The 17213-nt window shown below is 52.4% G+C and overlaps 2 protein-coding genes and 1 pseudogene across 2 annotated transcripts in view; 2 read left to right on the top strand and 1 right to left on the bottom strand.

The window, feature by feature from the left end:
• LOC135292520 (zinc finger protein 420-like) overlaps window positions 1–17213 on the bottom strand; it is a 228633-nt pseudogene that overhangs the window by 115720 nt on the left and 95700 nt on the right.
• The window catches only part of LOC135292470 (hydrocephalus-inducing protein-like), a 94900-nt gene that overhangs the window by 12346 nt on the left and 65341 nt on the right, over window positions 1–17213 (top strand). The window lies entirely within an intron of this gene.
• LOC135292471 (hydrocephalus-inducing protein-like) lies at window positions 2972–16545 on the top strand. Its single transcript, XM_064406672.1, has 8 exons — window positions 2972–3228; window positions 5157–5224; window positions 7370–7602; window positions 8395–8495; window positions 9743–9878; window positions 10325–10489; window positions 13419–13645; window positions 15518–16545. The coding sequence occupies exons 1-8, from the start codon at window positions 2972–2974 to the stop codon at window positions 16422–16424; spliced, it is 2094 nt and encodes a 697-aa protein (XP_064262742.1). The 3' UTR covers window positions 16425–16545.

The raw sequence follows: 17213 nt of genomic DNA, 5'->3' as shown, positions 1-17213 counted from the left end.
TTCCTCACGCTTGCCCATCTCTCATCTCTCTCTCACCTCATCCTGATTCAGGAGGATTCAGTATTTGTAAGGTTTCTATTAGTCTACAAAGGGGTTAAAATCTTCAACTCTGCCTGCCTGAGGACTCCCACATCTGCCGGGCACCTTCTCTCGACGCATCCCCCGCTTCTGGCCGGCTGAGTTGCCAGCGCAATTTCTGTCTCTCTCTCCGGGGGGGCTGCCCAGACATCTCAATTCTCATCAACCCCTGCATGTTCTCCTCCACCTCTGCACCTTTTGGGGCTCCCGGCCTCCTCCCCATCATGGCCTCCCCCTCCCCCACCCAGACGCAGCTGGGCAGGGGAGAGGCCAGACCTTACTCACCAACGCCGGATTCCCAAAGAGGAAGTTCTCTGGGAATCTCCTGCTTTTAACCCCTGTGTGTTCTCAGAGGCGTATCCAAACCCTTAGTGGCTACCTTAAATGCCAATTTTGAATTTGGCCCCTGATTGGCCCGACTTAGACCTTTCCAAAAACACATTTCCGGGCCAAACCACGACATTCCACCTCTCGCCTCTGAGAACACACATTTCATTCTAAAATATTACTAAAATTACATTCAACATACTTCTACATACAACAATGACATACACCAAACCTCCATCCCCAGATTTTATCATCAACCTATTTATTACCCAATACGTGCTTTGCTCTTATTCCCTTTGGTCCATCTCGCAGCTTTCATCTCATTACTTACTTAAAACTCTCGATTTCCCGGTCCAGGGAACCAAAAATGTCATGGTTTGACCCTGGCACAATGCCAGGGCCCCCATGAAGGGTATATTTTCAAAATGGTGGCTGTGAGATGTGACCCGGGAACAGAACAAAGCAGGCTCTCATTCGGGGATGGAGGGGAAAAAAAACATAACACTTTATTTATTACAAATCTAGAAAGGAACACATACTAAACTAAGAATGAAAACCTTCCAGATACCTTCCTCCTCCCCCTCCCTTTTCTCCAGAGATCCACCACCCCTCAAATTATCAACCCTCAAATCCATCAGGGAGAGAGGAGTCCCCCCTTGCCTCATAGGCCTCCCCCGGAAGCACAATTGAAACCTCCTGTGCTTCCGTGTCATCCATGGCCCCACCCAAAGAACATCGGCCCTCGTGACTTCTCCCCCCCCATGTCCAGTGCTCTCACCACTGGACACGGGCCAGGACTGCCTTTAGGGCTCCCCGTTTAAAGATGCTCCACCCACTTCCAGAAACAGCAGTCTCTCAACTCTTGGGACACCAGTCCCCCCCAAATTTCACCCCCTGGGGCCGAGGGGCCTCATGAACAGAGATCTTCCTCTCCGTGGAGACAGAGGGCATCCCACACCCCCTTCAGCCGTCTCTGTTCACGCCGCTGCTTCACTCTTGACTCCCGGGTGTTGCCTCCCCCTAAATACAGTCTCTGGGTCACAGGGAAAAAACACGGGTCTGTCCATGGCTATACAAGAAAGAGTCCAGCCCAAGGCCACTCCATCATCTCTTCCACTCAGGATTCTTCTCTCTTCCAGCTTTCCTCACGCTTGCCCATCTCTCATCTCTCTCTCACCTCATCCTGATTCAGGAGGATTCAGTATTTGTAAGGTTTCTATTAGTCTACAAAGGGGTTAAAATCTTCAACTCTGCCTGCCTGAGGACTCCCACATCTGCCGGGCACCTTCTCTCGACGCATCCCCCGCTTCTGGCCGGCTGAGTTGCCAGCGCAATTTCTGTCTCTCTCTCCGGGGGGGCTGCCCAGACATCTCAATTCTCATCAACCCCTGCATGTTCTCCTCCACCTCTGCACCTTTTGGGGCTCCCGGCCTCCTCCCCATCATGGCCTCCCCCTCCCCCACCCAGACGCAGCTGGGCAGGGGAGAGGCCAGACCTTACTCACCAACGCCGGATTCCCAAAGAGGATATTCTCTGGGAATCTCCTGCTTTTAACCCCTGTGTGTTCTCAGAGGCGTATCCAAACCCTTAGTGGCTACCTTAAATGCCAATTTTGAATTTGGCCCCTGATTGGCCCGACTTAGACCTTTCCAAAAACACATTTCCGGGCCAAACCACGACAGAGGCTTCCTGCAAAACAAGCCCTTGGCACGTGAAACCAGCACTGGGTGCAAAAGCTGCATGTCCAGAGGCTTTTGTGACAGTGCCAGACACAAGGCACCTTTGGACTGGGCTCTGCAGAAGCAGCTGGAACCAACTGGCTGCCTTTGAGCTTCAGTCCACTGCCAACAGCTTCCAGTCAGGGTCTCCTGCTCATTCCTGGAAGTCCCAGGAAAGCCTTGGGAATCCTGTCCCTTGCTGACAGTCACTCACTTCAGCCTTGGTGCATCTCTGGCTCTGGAAAGAGAAAAGTGTTCCTGGGAATAAAGAAAAGGATTTTTCTTCCTCTTTGCTTCCCCCACAATAATGCTAAGCTTGCAAAAAAACCACAAGAGAGCAACTGAAAAGAGGTAGAAAATGAGGCACTACATCAGGGCAGACACTTTCAAAAGCTTGGCTGGGGAAGAGAAAGACACCCTGAGTTTTCTCACCAAAAGATGGTGCTTTCTGTACATTTTGATGCTGATGCCTCATTACCAATGTCTTGTTTTCATGGTGTGGGAAAAGGTGAATGAGTGGATGGTGCTGTTGGATCTGTGCTGGCTGGGGCAGCAGCAGCTCAGTGCTGATTCACTAGGCAGCTGCAATCACCCCACGTTGCTCTCAGGGCCAGGTCTCCATGAGCTGGGTGATGCTGCCCAGAGGTGCACTGCTCTGTGTCCATGGGATAACCCCAGGGTGACTGCAGTTCTGTGCAGCTGCCACTGCTTTGCATGAAAACCCAAAGGCAGAACTTGTCCTCTTGTATCTTTTGACTTCTGCCATTCAGCAGCACAAAGCATCTTCTGCCTTTCCTGGCTGTTCATTGCATCCTTAGACAATAGCTCCCAAAAAGGGAAGATTCCACATGGATTTCCACTTTGCTTTCTTGCTGCTGCAGGTGAACCTGATCAACCAAGGAGCTCTTGATGCTCCCTTCAGCTGCATCCCTTCAGCCACAAAGGTGGGCTTGGGCTTCAAGTTGGCACCTCAGGAGGGCATCATTGCAGCACGTGGGAGCCAGACTCTCCAGATCTCCTTCAGTGCCACCGTGTTGGGGAGGTTTGAGGAAGAATTCCGGTTCAGTGTGGCTGGATCTCCTACGCCTGCCATCCTGACCATCAGGTAAGGACCCTGGGAGCTTGGTGGGCACATCTGCAGCTGTCTCTGGGACATGCCCCAGCTGCCTCCTGTTGGGGTGGAGCAGAGAGAAAAGGTGTTTGCTGAGGTCTTCATCTCTGCTCTGATGCTGGCATTGCTTTAGTGGGAGGATGCCTCCTGCCCTGTGTGGTACCTGGAGCTGGAATGACTCCTCCCTGCAGGGATCTCCCTCTGCCCTGGGCCATGGCAGGCAGTGGGATGGATCAGCTTTGGGCAGCAGCTGCTCTGGGATGTCCCAGCTGAACAGCCAGCAAGGCCCCCAGGGCTTTGGAGATGGGCCAGCCAGGGGCATTCTGCAGCAGCAGCAGTGCTTTAAAAACTTCTGTCAATAATCCATGCCAGATGGGCAGCAGCAGCCTCACCTCACCTCTCATGGCCATGCTGTGGGGCACAAGCCGTGCTCCCAGCTGCTGTGCCCAGAGTGCTCTGGTGCCTCCTGTGCACAGCCAGGCAAGGGCTGATGTGGGAGTCAGGGAACTGTGCAGCAGGAACTGTGCCAAGGACTTGGGCATCATCCCCTGGGCTGGTGCCATGGCAAGAGATCATCCTGGCCCAGCACAAGGGACAAGGGGTGATGATAAGGGAGGCAGAGCTCAGTGCTCAGCACCACAGCAGCACAAGGTCTTGTCCCTGCCAGCCTGAGCCTTGTGCTGCTAGGATAATGCTATGGGAGCAGGAGAGCTGATGCTGGCTGCTCTGCAGCTTTAGAACTAGGCTGCTGCTCCTGGGAGGCACTGGGGCAAGGCAGTGAAGAAATGAAAGCAATCTGCACTGGATTATAGCAGTAAGATAAGGGAAATGGATGAAAAAGAACAAGGAAGTTATTACTTCACAAGAACAAAGTAGTGAGTAGGTCTGCCCCCAGTGGAGAAAGAATGATGCTGGCTTTGTTCTTGGAGGAAAAGTGCTGCTTTTTTATTTTGGAGATCAAGAGGGAACCTTCCACCATCCAATAATTGATTCTCCTCTGTCCCTCCCCCTAAACTGGTGATGGGATGTTTGTGCATCAGCAGCTTTCTCCTTGAGCAAGGGCAGGTGTCTCTTGTTGAGATGTGTGGAGCAGAGCCAGGGGCAGTCCTGTGAATCCAACAGAAGGCACAGGTCACTAGGCCTGGATTTTTAACCACAAGGCAGAGTGGGCATGGATTGGCATCAGCCATGAAATCAACTGGGGAGTGTTGTGCAGCTTCAAGTGCTGCTTTCAGTGGGTGTTGGTGACTTTTGGAGTGTGTCTGCTGAGTTCAAGGACAGGTGAGGTGCTGTGCTAGATTCAGGACCCCCTTGTTTGGTTGTTGAAGCTGTTGCTCTTGGCTGTGCCAGCTGCTGCACTGCTGACAAGCTGGTCCTTTCCTCTAGGATTCATCTGTGCCCTGTGTAGAAGTGTTGCTGCTCTTTTCAGAGGATGTTTGGGGCTGCCCTGGGTTCATGGCTCAGAACTGTGTCTGTAATGATGGTGTGGGTCAAACTCTGCTGAGAAAGCTCCTCCGTGGAAACAGCAGTTCCAGCTAAGAAGTAGCAAAGCAGGGAACCTGTGTCTGGCAGGGCTGGTTACAGAAGTTTGTGGGGACACCTTGATGCCCATCCCATTGCAGATGGGGAAAGTGAGGCCCGGAGCCATGTCTGGCTGTGTGTTCAGGGTCCTTCATGGGACCAGCAGCATCCCGGGGGCTTTTCCTGCCTGCCCTGTGCCCAGAGCCCATCAGTGGCTGTTGGCTGCTGGCCACTTGGCTTTAGCTGCCTCCTGTGCCCAGGGGCACTGTGCTGAGCACATGGTGTGTGCTGGTTTGAAAGGCACGGTGCCCTGACACCAGGTTGGTGCCCCCGAGCCACGACAGCCGGAGCTTTGCAATTCCTTGAACCAAGGCATTTCCTGCTCTGTCCTCGCCATGCAGGGGCAGCGTCACTGGACCGAGTTTGCACTTCGACCTCCCTGAGCTCGACTTCGGGGACATCTCTTTTGGTGAGTGCTGCCTGGGCTGGGACACAGCGGGAGGGATCTGTGCCTTCCGAGAGAAAAGCATCCCTCCCTCCTGCTCTGCCCCAGCAGCCTCTTCAGGGTGGGAACTGCAGGGCTGCTGGTGCCGCAGGGAGCATTTGGCCATTGTCAGATCAAACAGAAGCAAGGCATAGAAAGTCAGGATTTTCTGGTGTCTCTGTCGTGCTTGAAAAGACAGATGTCTGCCAAGGAAGGTGGGAATCTTCCTGGAATGGAAAGATGAGCCCCTCCCTCCAAATGATGATACTTTGAAATGACAGGGCTCCCGGGCAAAACTGTGGGAAAAGGAATAACAGTTCTTTCCTAGACTATATCAGGAGAGCCCAGAGAACAAGAGCAGACGTTTGCCAGCTGCCAAGTCCCGTTTTTGTCCTTTGGTGCAGTGAGGATCCCAGCAGGAGGAGCTGTAGGGTCTGGCAGGGCAGTGATCCCCTGCCAGCCGGCAGCGGCAGGGAAGGAGGGAAGGAGGGAAATGCTCCTTTTGCAAAGGGACAGAGGGCAGGGGGATGTGGGCAGTGGCTCAGAGCAGCAGGCAGCAGCGGGGAAGGCAGGCAGGGTGGGTGCCAGGCTGAGCTGCAGCCAGGGCAGTGCCGGGGCCAAGCACACAACCTCCCGCAGCAGCACGCGGCCGAGCTCCCATCCCCGAGCGGGAGGAAGGGAAGCTCCGCTCCCTGCCCAGCCTCAGCTCCCACTGCACAGCGCCCACGGCATCACGCCACAGCTGCCAAAAACCCCCAAGGGAAAAGCCCACCCCCAGGGCCAAAACCCCCAAAACCCCTAACCCCCTTCCCAGACCAAGGGGAGCATTCACTACCAAGCCTAAGCCCAGAACAAGGAAGGTCATGGACTTTTTAAGGAAACTACTTGCCTTTCCTGAGCTGCTTCTGTCCCCCCCTGCATCACCATGGAGGCACTTGTCAAGTTGCCTTTTTGAAGAAATGAAACAAGAAAGGCAAGAGATGCAACTATGGTTCTGAACCAGGAGATCGATCCTGCTGGATCTGCTTTCATTCCTAAGGTCTCTTCAGCTGAAGGCAGCTGTTGTATCTTTGCTTCTTTGGAACTGTTGACTGTTGTCTGCATGCAGTGAGCTCAGTCTCATTGGAGGTTTTGCCATCTGTGTTTGTCCTTGTTGTGCCTCTCTTGCCTCCCTGCTGGAGTCACTGCTGGAGCTGGCAGTGCTCACTGGGATGGGCACAGAGAAGCTCTGGGTTGCAGCTGCAGTTGTTTTTTCTCCCCATCTGTGTTCCAGTGCCTCTTGGTGAGCAGGCCCAGGGAGAAGTCTCCTCCCCACAGAGCTGGCCAGCCCAGCCAGATGTCCACTGCAGAGCAGCTTGTGGCTGCTCTCCGGGCTCTGCAGGACATCCCCACCATGAGTGGCTGCATCTCTGGCTTTCCAGCATGGAAAGCAAATCCCAGAGCTCCAGTGGGGTAAAAGCCTTGCAGGCAGCAATCCCAGTGAGCAGCATGGGTGTGATGTCCCCGTTTGTTGGGTGAGGTGGGAGCTGGTTCCTCATTGCCAATCTCCAAGCAAGGCTTGGGTGTGCCCCCAGTTGAGTGGGCTCTGAGCTGTCTCGTGCTCAGTCTGTTTGGCCCAAACCAAGAGATGCCTTTAGGATCCTGCAGAGAGAAGCTGCATTGGGGTGCTTTGCCTCACGTTCTAGTTCCTGATTCCATCATCTCTTTTGCTGTAGCTTCTTCTCAATGCTGACTCACTGTTTATCTATCTTGAAAAGGGTGGGAGTGTTGGCAGGCTGAACAGGGAATTTGACAGCTTGAATTCTCAGAGGAAATGCTCGGTCTGGGTGCACACTCATCACTGGGAGATCACTGGTGCTGGTTTGGGGCAGGTGAGGCAGCTCCTCCCCATCGCCAAGAGAGAAGCTTGCAGTGTTCAGCAGGGCCAGGAGTGGGCATTTTCAAGGCTGCAGCCTGCAATCTGTGTCAAAGGGAACTGAGTGACGATTCATTCCTCATGCAGCTTCTGGGTGAGCTGTAGTTCAGATAATCCAGAGCTAAACTCCAGTGCCACTTTCATTGTGCCAGGCCATTCCCAGCAGGAGTCAGGCCACAATGGGAGCCTCAATGGATGTTGGTGTCCTTTCCTAGGCTTTCCCTACACCCAGCGCTGCCGGCTCACTAACAGCTCCCCGGTGCCCGTGACGTTCCAGCTCCGCATGTCGTTTGATGGCACGCAGCCGGCTGTGGACAGCGTGGATCAGATCCGCTGCCACAGTGACCCAGCCTGGAGGAAGGGCGTTCACTTGTATGTGGAGCCCCGGGAGTTTACCATCACTCCCAGCCAAGGGACCATCCTGCCCCAGGGACACCAGGACATCCAGGTACGGGCAGAGTGCAGCCAGAGACGCTTCAGCACCAGGGCTGCAGCTGCACTGGAGCGTGGGAGGGCTTTAGCTCTGCTGCCAGCTTTGAGCATGGTGTGAGTGAGAGATCTGCTCTGAGGCCTCTGCTAGCTGCCTTACTCGGGGTGTTCCTCAAGGAGCACTGTTTTCTTTCCAAAATCATATACTGAGGTCACATACCATATGGTCAAGGCCAGAAGTCACTCTTGGGTTCTTGAGAGCCATTTATTTGATCGCAAGTGGGCAGAGCAAGGATGAGGACAAAAGGTGGCTGTTAGATAGATGTCATTGTAGAAAGCAGTTAGCTTTTCTTCTTGGTCTGATTTCCCCTCTCCTGGGGAGCAGAAGGATTTGTGTTCACGGCAGGAATCTCCAGTGGGGACAAAAAACTCTGCAGCCATGAACTGCCCAGCACCTGCTGGGCCACACTTTGCCCTCAGCTTCCTGCTGTAAAGCTGAACTCGTTGTGTTCAAGTCGGATTTGTTCTGCTTTTATGTCATTGTAGTCAGATGAGAAATTGGGCCTTAATTTGAATACAGTGGTTCATAGAGCTTTAGTCTAATGTTTTAATGTAGCTGAGCTATGCCCTGATAGCAAGGTGTGTTTAACACATCTGCTATTGCCAGAAGGCTTTTGTTGCTTTGAGACTGTGCTCTACACATGGAGCAGCAGCAGAATTAAGACAAAATCTTCCCTCAAGGGCTGGAGGATATCACACGTGGATAATGAGCTTTTGTAAGGAAGAATTTCCTGTTCTTCTCTTCCACCAGGTGACCCTGTGTTCCAACTCGGTGATGGAGTTCTACAGGAAAATGCTGGTGGATCTGGAGGGTTTTGGCAAGGGAGTGGCATCATTGGTCATCACAGCCAGGTACCAGCCCTTCCCTGGCCTCCCCCAGCCCCTGCCTTGCCCAGGCTTTGCTGGCTGCAGCTGCCAAGGAGAAGTGCTGGTTCATGAGCTCATGTTGTGCCAGCTGGGCATGAGAAGAGCAGAGCTTGGACAGCAGCCTGTGGTGAAAAGCAGCCCTGCTCCCAGCCCAGCAGGGTCCTGGGCCCTTTTCTGAAGGCACCAGGAATGAGATCATTTCTTGGCCTGGCTTTTGGTGCTTGAGGTGGAACAAATTTCCCCAGGGCCTCCTCTCCTTCTTGCTGCAAGAGGTGGAGTTGTGCTGGGTGAGAGCACCGTGCACTGGTTTGGGACACAGCAAGCAGCCTGCTGAGAGCCAGGCTCTGGTTCTGTTCATGAGGGCACGTGGCAGGGGGGAAGTGGCTGCCAGCAAGAGTGCTGAGGGCAAGGTCTCAGGAGGGGAAAGCAGCCCTTGATGTGGCAGCTCAGCTCTAGATTTTCTCCTTCCCTCTGCTTCCCACTCTGAGCTTGAATGTTCTCAGTGTTGAGAGCAAAAGTGGTTGTTGCTGCAGCAGAATTCCATCCTGCTGTGCTGCTGTGGGTGTCAGTGGAATGCCAGGAGGGATGCAGTTCCCTGGGGCTGTTCCTTCTCCCAGGCAGAGCCATCCAGGCAGTGCCTGGGCTGGCATTTTGTCAAGCAGGTGGGGCTGGGGACAGTCAGTGCCTGGAGCTGTGGAGGGAAGGAGCCAGGGAGCTGTAGGGCCTGGGAGGGGCTGATCAGCCACTCTGGAGGGCAGCTGGTGTCTCGTGCCCTCCAAGGCTGGGGCAAGCAGCTGAGTTCCCAGGCAGGGCAACAGCACCATGGCAGAGAAGGGAGTCATTTTTCCTGGGACACTGGAGTTGTGTGTTCCTTGAGCATTAGTGAGCTCTGATCCTTGTTGGGAAGGCTCCCCCAGAGCTCATGGGTCACTGGGAGTGTTACAGGAGTCCTAGCAAGCCTTCCTGGGGAAAGGAGGGGCTGAGGCAGCTGTGGGACAAAGTGCTCTGCCTGGGGCACTTGGCAGCCTCTGGCTGCTGCCTCTCAGGGTTTGCCCCTCCTTGACAAGACCTGTTGGAGTGGGAAGATGTAGAAGGCAATTTCTCACTGCAGGGCTGTTCAATGCCCATTTGACAGTGACCAATGTGTTATGCTCTGTTTTACAATCTTTGGGGGTAAATGTTCTCCATTCTCTCAGTATCTCTGATTCCCCTGGGCTCATCTCTTTGTCCAGATGTCTTGTTCCTAAGCTGCAAGTGTCCCCCCACGTGCTGCAGTATGATGAGTGCCTCCTGAAGGTGCCCTACGAGAAGAAGTTCATCATTAGGAATCCCAGCCACCTGCCTGGCTGCTACGGGCTTATTGAACAGGTTTGGCATCCCATCCACCTCCCCCTCTCAAATATTATTGAGGAGCTTATTAGGGGGAAAAAGGGTTTGGACGTGACCTTGCTGGTTTCTATTCAGTCTTAAAGATCTGCTGAGAACAGGATCCTACTCGAATGTAAACTTGAGGATGCAGTTTAACCTGCTGAGGGAACAGTTGATGTTCTAGTCTTCAGGGTGTTTTCTTGTGGGAGATCTTAGAGGGCTGTGAAAGCTGCTGCATCCACAGACAGCAGTGCCTGTGCTGGCAGTCTCCTTGCAGGATCCCCTGGGAATGCTAAGCCTACAATTCTTGCATCTTGTTTGTGCCTTTTACCTTTGTCCTGGGCATTTTTAAACACGTGTGTCAGTTGCTGTTGCGGTGGATGTTAGGGAGTGTAAAGTTTCTTCAGAGGTGCCTCTGAAGCTGCATTTCATTGTGTCTCTTGCAGAAACGCAAGGAGGACTCTGCTGTGCTCTACTCCAGCCCCAGGCCCTGTGGGATTGTCCAGCCTCACAGCACTGCAGAGATCCCAGTGCTGGTGGAAGTGCAGGTGCTGGGCACGCATCGCACCAATGTTCTCATCGGCGTGTTCGGGGATGAGAGAAACCCACTGGTGAGTGCAAGGGAGATGTGTGCCTCTGTGCAGCTGCTCCTGGCAGGCTGCAAAGGGCACAGGGATTCTTCCGGGGAAAACAGGCACAGGCTGCTGTGGAGAAGGCCAGGAGGGATGGGTGGCACAAACAGCTCGTGCCTCACGGGTGGTAATCTCAGTGTCTGGCACAGAACGTCGTTGGTCTGAGCTGGAATCCAGGGTCACTTTAGTGCATTACTCTTGAAAATGCTGTTAACTTTGGAAACATCTGTTTGAAAATGGCATCTCTCTGAGCACAAAGAGGATGTCAGAAGACTTCTGGGAACCTTGAGCTTTCTGTAAAAAAAAGGAAGGCTGGCATTTCAAGAGTGGTTGCAAGGATTGAAACTTAGATTAAAACATAAGGAAATGACAATGCCAAATTCCCTGAATGGCACCAAACATCTGAACCTGGGCCATTGTGGCACTGCATGTAAATCAGTGAAGAGGAAGGACAGGCAATGCAGGCTGTGCCAGGGAGCATGAAGTTTGACAGAACAGTTTCTTTCAACTCTGAGGCTGCTTACCTTAAAGAGGAGGGTTTCTCCCCACCAGAGGAACCAGTTGTTTAACTGTCAGCCTGGCCATAACTAGAGATTTCTTGCAAAGCTTTTACCTTTGGGCCAATCCTTTGTAGTTTGAAAGGTTCTCTTACCTTGATCCTTTTAAATTTGAAGGTGAACATGTAATTATCTTTTTCTTTTTTCCCAAAAGCCCAGCATTTCAGCTGGAGAGTGGTAGCTGTCCCTAAAGAAATACCTTGAGCAGGGATGAGCTGTTTAAGGTTTTTTAGTTTTCCATGTTCTGGTTTGTTTGAGTTTTTTTTTTTAATCTTTCTTGCCTGCTTCCTGGGACAGAGAAAAAAGTTATGGAGCTCTGGACGGCTGGCAGAAACCTCCCCAAGCCCAAGGCTGATGGAGTCTGGCAGGATCCCAGCACTACAGCCGGTGTATGTATGTCTGTATGCATGGGGAATGCCACCTGAGTCCCCTGGGAGTGTTGGAAAATGTCAGCCAAGCCCCCAGCAGTGTCAGGGAAACATTCCTGATAAATACCTGCTGGAGCTGCAGAGTTTCTGGCGTTGGGCCCTGGGGGGGCTGTGCTGGCTGTGCTGGCTGTGTCTGCCCCTGGATGTCTCAAATCTGCCCTTTTGGCTTGCCTTCTCTGTCTTTTCCTCTCCCACTGTGCTTTTTGCATGCCCACAAGGTGTTCATCCCTGTCCTCTGCAGTTCCTCAGTGCAAGCAGTTGCAGCTGCTGCAGCAGCTCAGGGTCATTCCTGGGCTGCCTTTAGAGCAGACCTGCTCCAGCCTGGATTGGGAAGGGCTGGATCAAAGCATTTCTCAGTTCAAGGTGCCAGCAGCCAGCCAGGGGCTGCATCCTGACCAGGAGCTGCTGGTGCAGGTGTCCCTCCCTCCCACTGCAGGTCTCTGTTCACAGTTATCTTCTTTTCCAGAGATGAGCTTCATCCACCTAAATTTAATCCCCAACCACCAAAGGAGATGAGAACATGTTTGGATTGCCCAGCGTCTCGATGGAGGCACTTCAAGGCTGGAAAGCAGGAGGCAGCCACAGCCCTGACTGAAGAGCAGGATTTGACCCAGTCTTCAGGAGCAGAGGTAGATTTTCTTGTACACCTACTGCTTGTGCTGCCTCCTCAGCCTGCCACCAGCAAGTCATGCTCCTGCTGAGCTCCCTTTTTGCTGCCCTGCTGTCCTGTGCCCTGACAGTGGCTGGGCAGCAGGGCCAGTGGCTGGACATGGGGGGAGTGGCAGGGAGAAATAGGAGAGTTTTCCTTGGAGAAGCTCACTCAGATCCTACAGGCCTGTGTTGAGTGTGGCATTTTTTGCCTTGTTGCCTTCCCAATGCAAGATGAGGCTTTTATCTGCATCATGATGGGAAGAGCTGCAGCTTCCTTGCCCACAGCAAGCTGGGATGAGTCCTGATCTCCATGTGCCCTCTTCCCAGCCCAGCCAGACTCCCTGTTTGCAGGTCTCTGCTGTCACCCGAGAGCTGCTCTTGCACTGCTGGCCCTGAAGCTGTCTTACAAACTGAGACTTGGCAAAGTGGCTGTCTCTTCCTGCAGGCGTAGGGAATGGCTTGTTTTTCAGGTGCCACCACAAGCTCCTGCAAACCCTCACCTCCCAGCAGGCCTGGAGGGATTCAGGTGCTCCGTGGGCGCACCGCACACTGCCCTGGAAGCGGAGAAGGAAGAGGGAATCTGTCTCCCTTGCACACTGGCAGTGTGGCAAGCAGGGCTGGAGCTGCCAGTGCCACTGGTGGCCCTGAGCATTGGCCACAGAGGGGCCTCCCATCCCTGCAGGCCCAGCACAAAGTGCTGCTGGAGCAGCTGGGTGTTGGAGAGGCCGTGCAGGACACGTTGTGGGGCTGCCCAAGGACGCTGTGCAGCACCTATGGAGGGCACTGCTCCCCCTGCAACTCCTCAGGTGGTCCAGAGGAAGGTTTTGCAGGAGCTTTTGCTGTAGCACCTTGAGGAAGCAGCATTTAAATCAGAGAGAGAGGGGAAGAGCCTCAGGAGTCAGATGAGCTGGGCTGGGAGTCCTTTGCTCAGCTCCAAGAGCTCTCACTCTGAGTCTCCTCCTTTTCTAAAAGCAGTAAGTTTTGAAACTTTTTCAAGGCAAGTTGTGCATCAGAGAGAATTTCTAGTGCCAGGAGACATCCCAGTTCACTTTCATGTCATGTACTAATGAATGCATTGACCCGTGAGGATGGGAGGAGATTTTCCCCATGGTCCCTGCACTGGTCAGTGGCATGGATGCAGGATGAGATCAGGGTGATTCTGGCAGTGTTTGGGGAATAGGCCCCTCTGGCTGCAGCTGCACTTTGCTCCAAGCTGCTCTTCTGCATCCATTTCCATGCTCAACAGCTCCATCTCTCCTGTCTTCCATGCAGGCTTCCAGTATCCTGCCAGTGTCAGGTGTGCTGCAGCCAGGAGAGAGCCAGCAGGTCTCCTTGCCCTTCTCTGGCCACCTCAACAGCATCTCCAGTGCCACGGCGCTGTGCCACGTGGAGGGAGGCCCCAGCTCCGAGGTGCTGGTGCCCGGGGAGGCCTCACGTGTCAGCTGCTCCCCGAGCCCCCAGGAGATCAACTGTGGCTCTGGGGCACCTCTCAGGGAGAGGTGAGTAAGCCTGCCATGGGTTCCTGCTCTCCATGGGTTACTGTCCCTGCAGGGCTTCCCTGCTCCAAGGACTCTGAGCTCAGAGGTGCTGCATAGCAAAGGCCAGAAGCAGCACAGGGATGGCCACTCTTAGCTCCCTGGCTCCCAAGAGAGGAAGCACCTTCTTCTGTTGGGACAGAGCATCTTCTTCTCTAGTTTAGTGGTGAGCCCTCCTGGCTCAGATGCTGCCTTCAGGGAGCTGGGCTCTGGCCCTGCCTTGGCACTGCCTCTAGAGGTGTCTTTAGCTCCATGGTGTTGAGTCGCATCTTCTTCATCATCTCCCTTCTTCACCAAAACAGTGGGATTGTGGTATGGGCAGGCGTGGGGCACAGACCAAACCTTGGTTTGGGTGCTCGTGCTGCTGCAGATGAAGTCCTTGCAGTGCTGATCTGCCAGGGTTCTCCTGATGGTGGGACAGCAGCCATAAAAGCTCCTGTCCTTGAGGCTCCCCTTCAGCTGCAGCAGTGAGCAAGCACAGGAGAAGCTCTGCTCCAGCAAGGCAGCCGAGCTCAGGACACACAGGCAAAGTGTGCAGCTGGGAGTGGGGGCTGCTTAAAGCAAGCCTGTGCATCAGGACTTCCTTCAGGCCAGGCTGAAGTTGGTTTCGTGGGGAGGAGAAGGACGAGGCTGCTTCAGATGGTTTCCATGGCAAACAGCACCAGCTGGCTTGGTCACAGCTGGCTTCCAGCAGGAAATCTGGCTGACAAGAGCCTGTCTTGCTGGAGAGAAGTTCCTCCAGCCTTTGCTTTCTGACTGATGGGATTATTCTCATTTAGGATCAGGCTATGAGTCATTAATACCGAGGCTCACGGACAGAGACTCTCTAACTCGTTAAAGTTAGAAAGTGGTATGTTTATTAACCCCGGCGGGCAGCACCAGAGTCGTCCCTACAAGGCGTGACCGTGCTGTACAATGTTCTTTGCCCTCTCTTTATTTCCCAGGATCTTACATACAATACATGTGCACAACCCCAGCACCTCCCCTCCCCGCTCTGTATTAAAATGAGGTCATTAGTCCTTCACACCTGTGCAATTCTTCTCTGGAATTGGGTTGGTGGTCTCCTATTGGGCCAGTGGTCTTAAGGGATGAAGTCAGGAATGTCTTCATCAGGTCTCTGTGACCCTCTGGCACCATCCAAGGTCCCCTGCTTAGTGACTGATTGACATAAAGCCCAGGTGCTAACCATTGTTCTGCTGGTTTCAAGATGTTCTTCTAACAGTTCACTTACTCCACTTCCTTCTATCAAGAAGCTCATCATGGTAAACAATATAACAATCAGCTCTGGCTTAAGCATCTAATCATCATTAACCTATGGTCTACCTGTCTAACTGACATCCTGATCAATGTGAATTGCTTCTAAGCCTCAGGTGAAATCTGAACTCACTGAAATCCTGCTTCAGCTCTGCCCAGGGAGAAGGGAGCTGAATGAGCTGAGTGAGAATTGCAGGAGAGATCAGCAGACGTTGGCACTCTGTGCTCTGCTTGAAACTGGGAAGTCAAGAGACAAAGGGCGTTTTCAGGCACAGCGCAGAGAGCTGGTGGATCAGCCTTTGGCAGTGGGCTGGAGGTGTCTGGCTGTGCCTGGAGAGGGAGCTTGCACAGTCAAGCCCTTCTGATGGCAAGGCTCAGGCTTGGCTGGTCCTGGAGGTGCCCTTCCACCACTGCCCTCTCTTGGGATGTTCCCAACCTCTGTGGGTTGAGGAGAATTCACGGAAATGGTCTGGCGCTGCTGCCTGGCCTCAGGGTCAAGGAATGAAGTGCAGGGCCAGCCAGGACGAGTGAGCCCAAGGTTCTGGTGGTGACTCTCAGCCATGTTTTCTGTTTTGTCTGCAGAAGGGAGCTGAAGCGGCTGTCTCCAAAGCTTGAGGAGGAGGCAAAAGCCTTGGCGGAGGAAGTGAGGCAGAAGGAGAAAGAGAAGCAGAAGAAAGAAAAGAAGGGTGTCTCTGTGGGGAAGGAACCTCCAAAAGCAGAGAAGGGGAAAACCAAACCCCCAGAGAAGAAGGAAAGCAAGGCCCCAGAGAACAAGGACACCAAAATCCCACCAAGGAAGGAAATCAAAGAACCAGAGAAGATGGAAAACAAACTTCCAGAAAAGAAAAACAAACATCCAGAAAAGAAAGAAACCAGATTCCCAGAGAGGAAGGAAAGAAAGGCCCCAGAGAAAAAGAACACGAAAGCATTAGAGAGGAAGGAAACTAAATTCCCTGAGAAGAAGGAAAACAAAGCCCCAGAGAGGATGGAAAGCAAACTCCCAGAAAAGAAATACAAACCTCCAGAAAAGAAGGAAACCAAATTCCCAGAGAGGAAGGAAAGCAAGGCCCCAGTGAAGAAGGACACCAAAGCATTAGAGAGGAAGGAAACCAAATTCCCAGAGAAGAAGGAAAACAAACTCCCAGAAAAGAAATACAAACTTCCAGAAAAGAGGGAAACCAAATTCCCAGAGAGGAAGGAAACCAAAGTCCCGGAGACGAAGGAAATCAAAAGCCCAAAGAAGGAAAGCAAAGCCACAGAGAAGAAGGAAATGAAAAGCCCAGAGAAGAAGGAAAGCAAAGCCCTAGTAAAGAGGGAAATCAGAATTCTAAAGAAGGAAACCAAATCTCCAGAGAAGAGAAGCAAACCTCCAGAAAAGAAGGAAACCAAATTCCCAGAGAGGAAGGAAATCAAAATCCCAGAGAAGGAAATCAAAGCACCAAAAAAGAAGGAACCCAAAGCCCCAAAGAAGGGGGAAGCCAAAGCCTGAAAGAAGGGAGGAACCAAAATCCCAGAGAACCCAGCTGAGCTGGAGAAGAACTCTTTATTTTATTCACACAACTTATTTTATACAGTTTGCCAAACCTAATGTGCAACTTTAGGTAGTTCATCGATTTCTTATTACTAGTTATGCCAGTTATTCTGTTGGATAATAAAATATATTTTACTTGTGCATCAAATCTCTCTGTTGTATTCTTTGTATTGTTACCTATTCACTGATTCTCATGGGACAAATCCCTTGTTCTTGCAGGTGCATTTGTTTTTCACCCTCAGATCAGATTGTTCACCAAGTCTCATTCTCAAAATAACTTCACATGGGAACTTGTGACTGCTTAGCTGCACTTAGAAGAGATGACAGGCCAGCCGTTAATATAGCAGAACAAGGCCTGATTTCATAAGGCCTTTCTTTTATCATTATTCTACCTGTCTCTGACATCTCCCCCTTTTTGTTCATTTTAAAAAGGCTCCTATGTTCTGATGTTGAAACAGCTCGCTCTTGGGAGGGTATGATCTCATGAAGGTTATCACTGGTTATCTGTTAGATGTGGGATAAGATACATAAAAGACCAGTTCCAATCAACAAAACTTACCCAATTCTGTCAAGTCATTGACACAGGGTTTTGCAGCATGAGCAAACAAAAGAATAATGTCCAATGTCTCTTAGGGAAATGGGAAGAAATGACCATTGTTTCCAATTAGCTGAGAAGTAGGAGAAGGTCCATTAGCTGGAAATGTTGATCTTGGACATCACTGAATGTCCTTCTGGCAGCTGGAACAG

This window comes from Passer domesticus, unplaced genomic scaffold, assembly GCF_036417665.1.
Source record: "Passer domesticus isolate bPasDom1 unplaced genomic scaffold, bPasDom1.hap1 HAP1_SCAFFOLD_37, whole genome shotgun sequence".
In the NCBI taxonomy this organism is placed as follows: domain Eukaryota; kingdom Metazoa; phylum Chordata; class Aves; order Passeriformes; family Passeridae; genus Passer; species Passer domesticus.
This window is presented reverse-complemented; position numbering and strand designations above follow the sequence as displayed.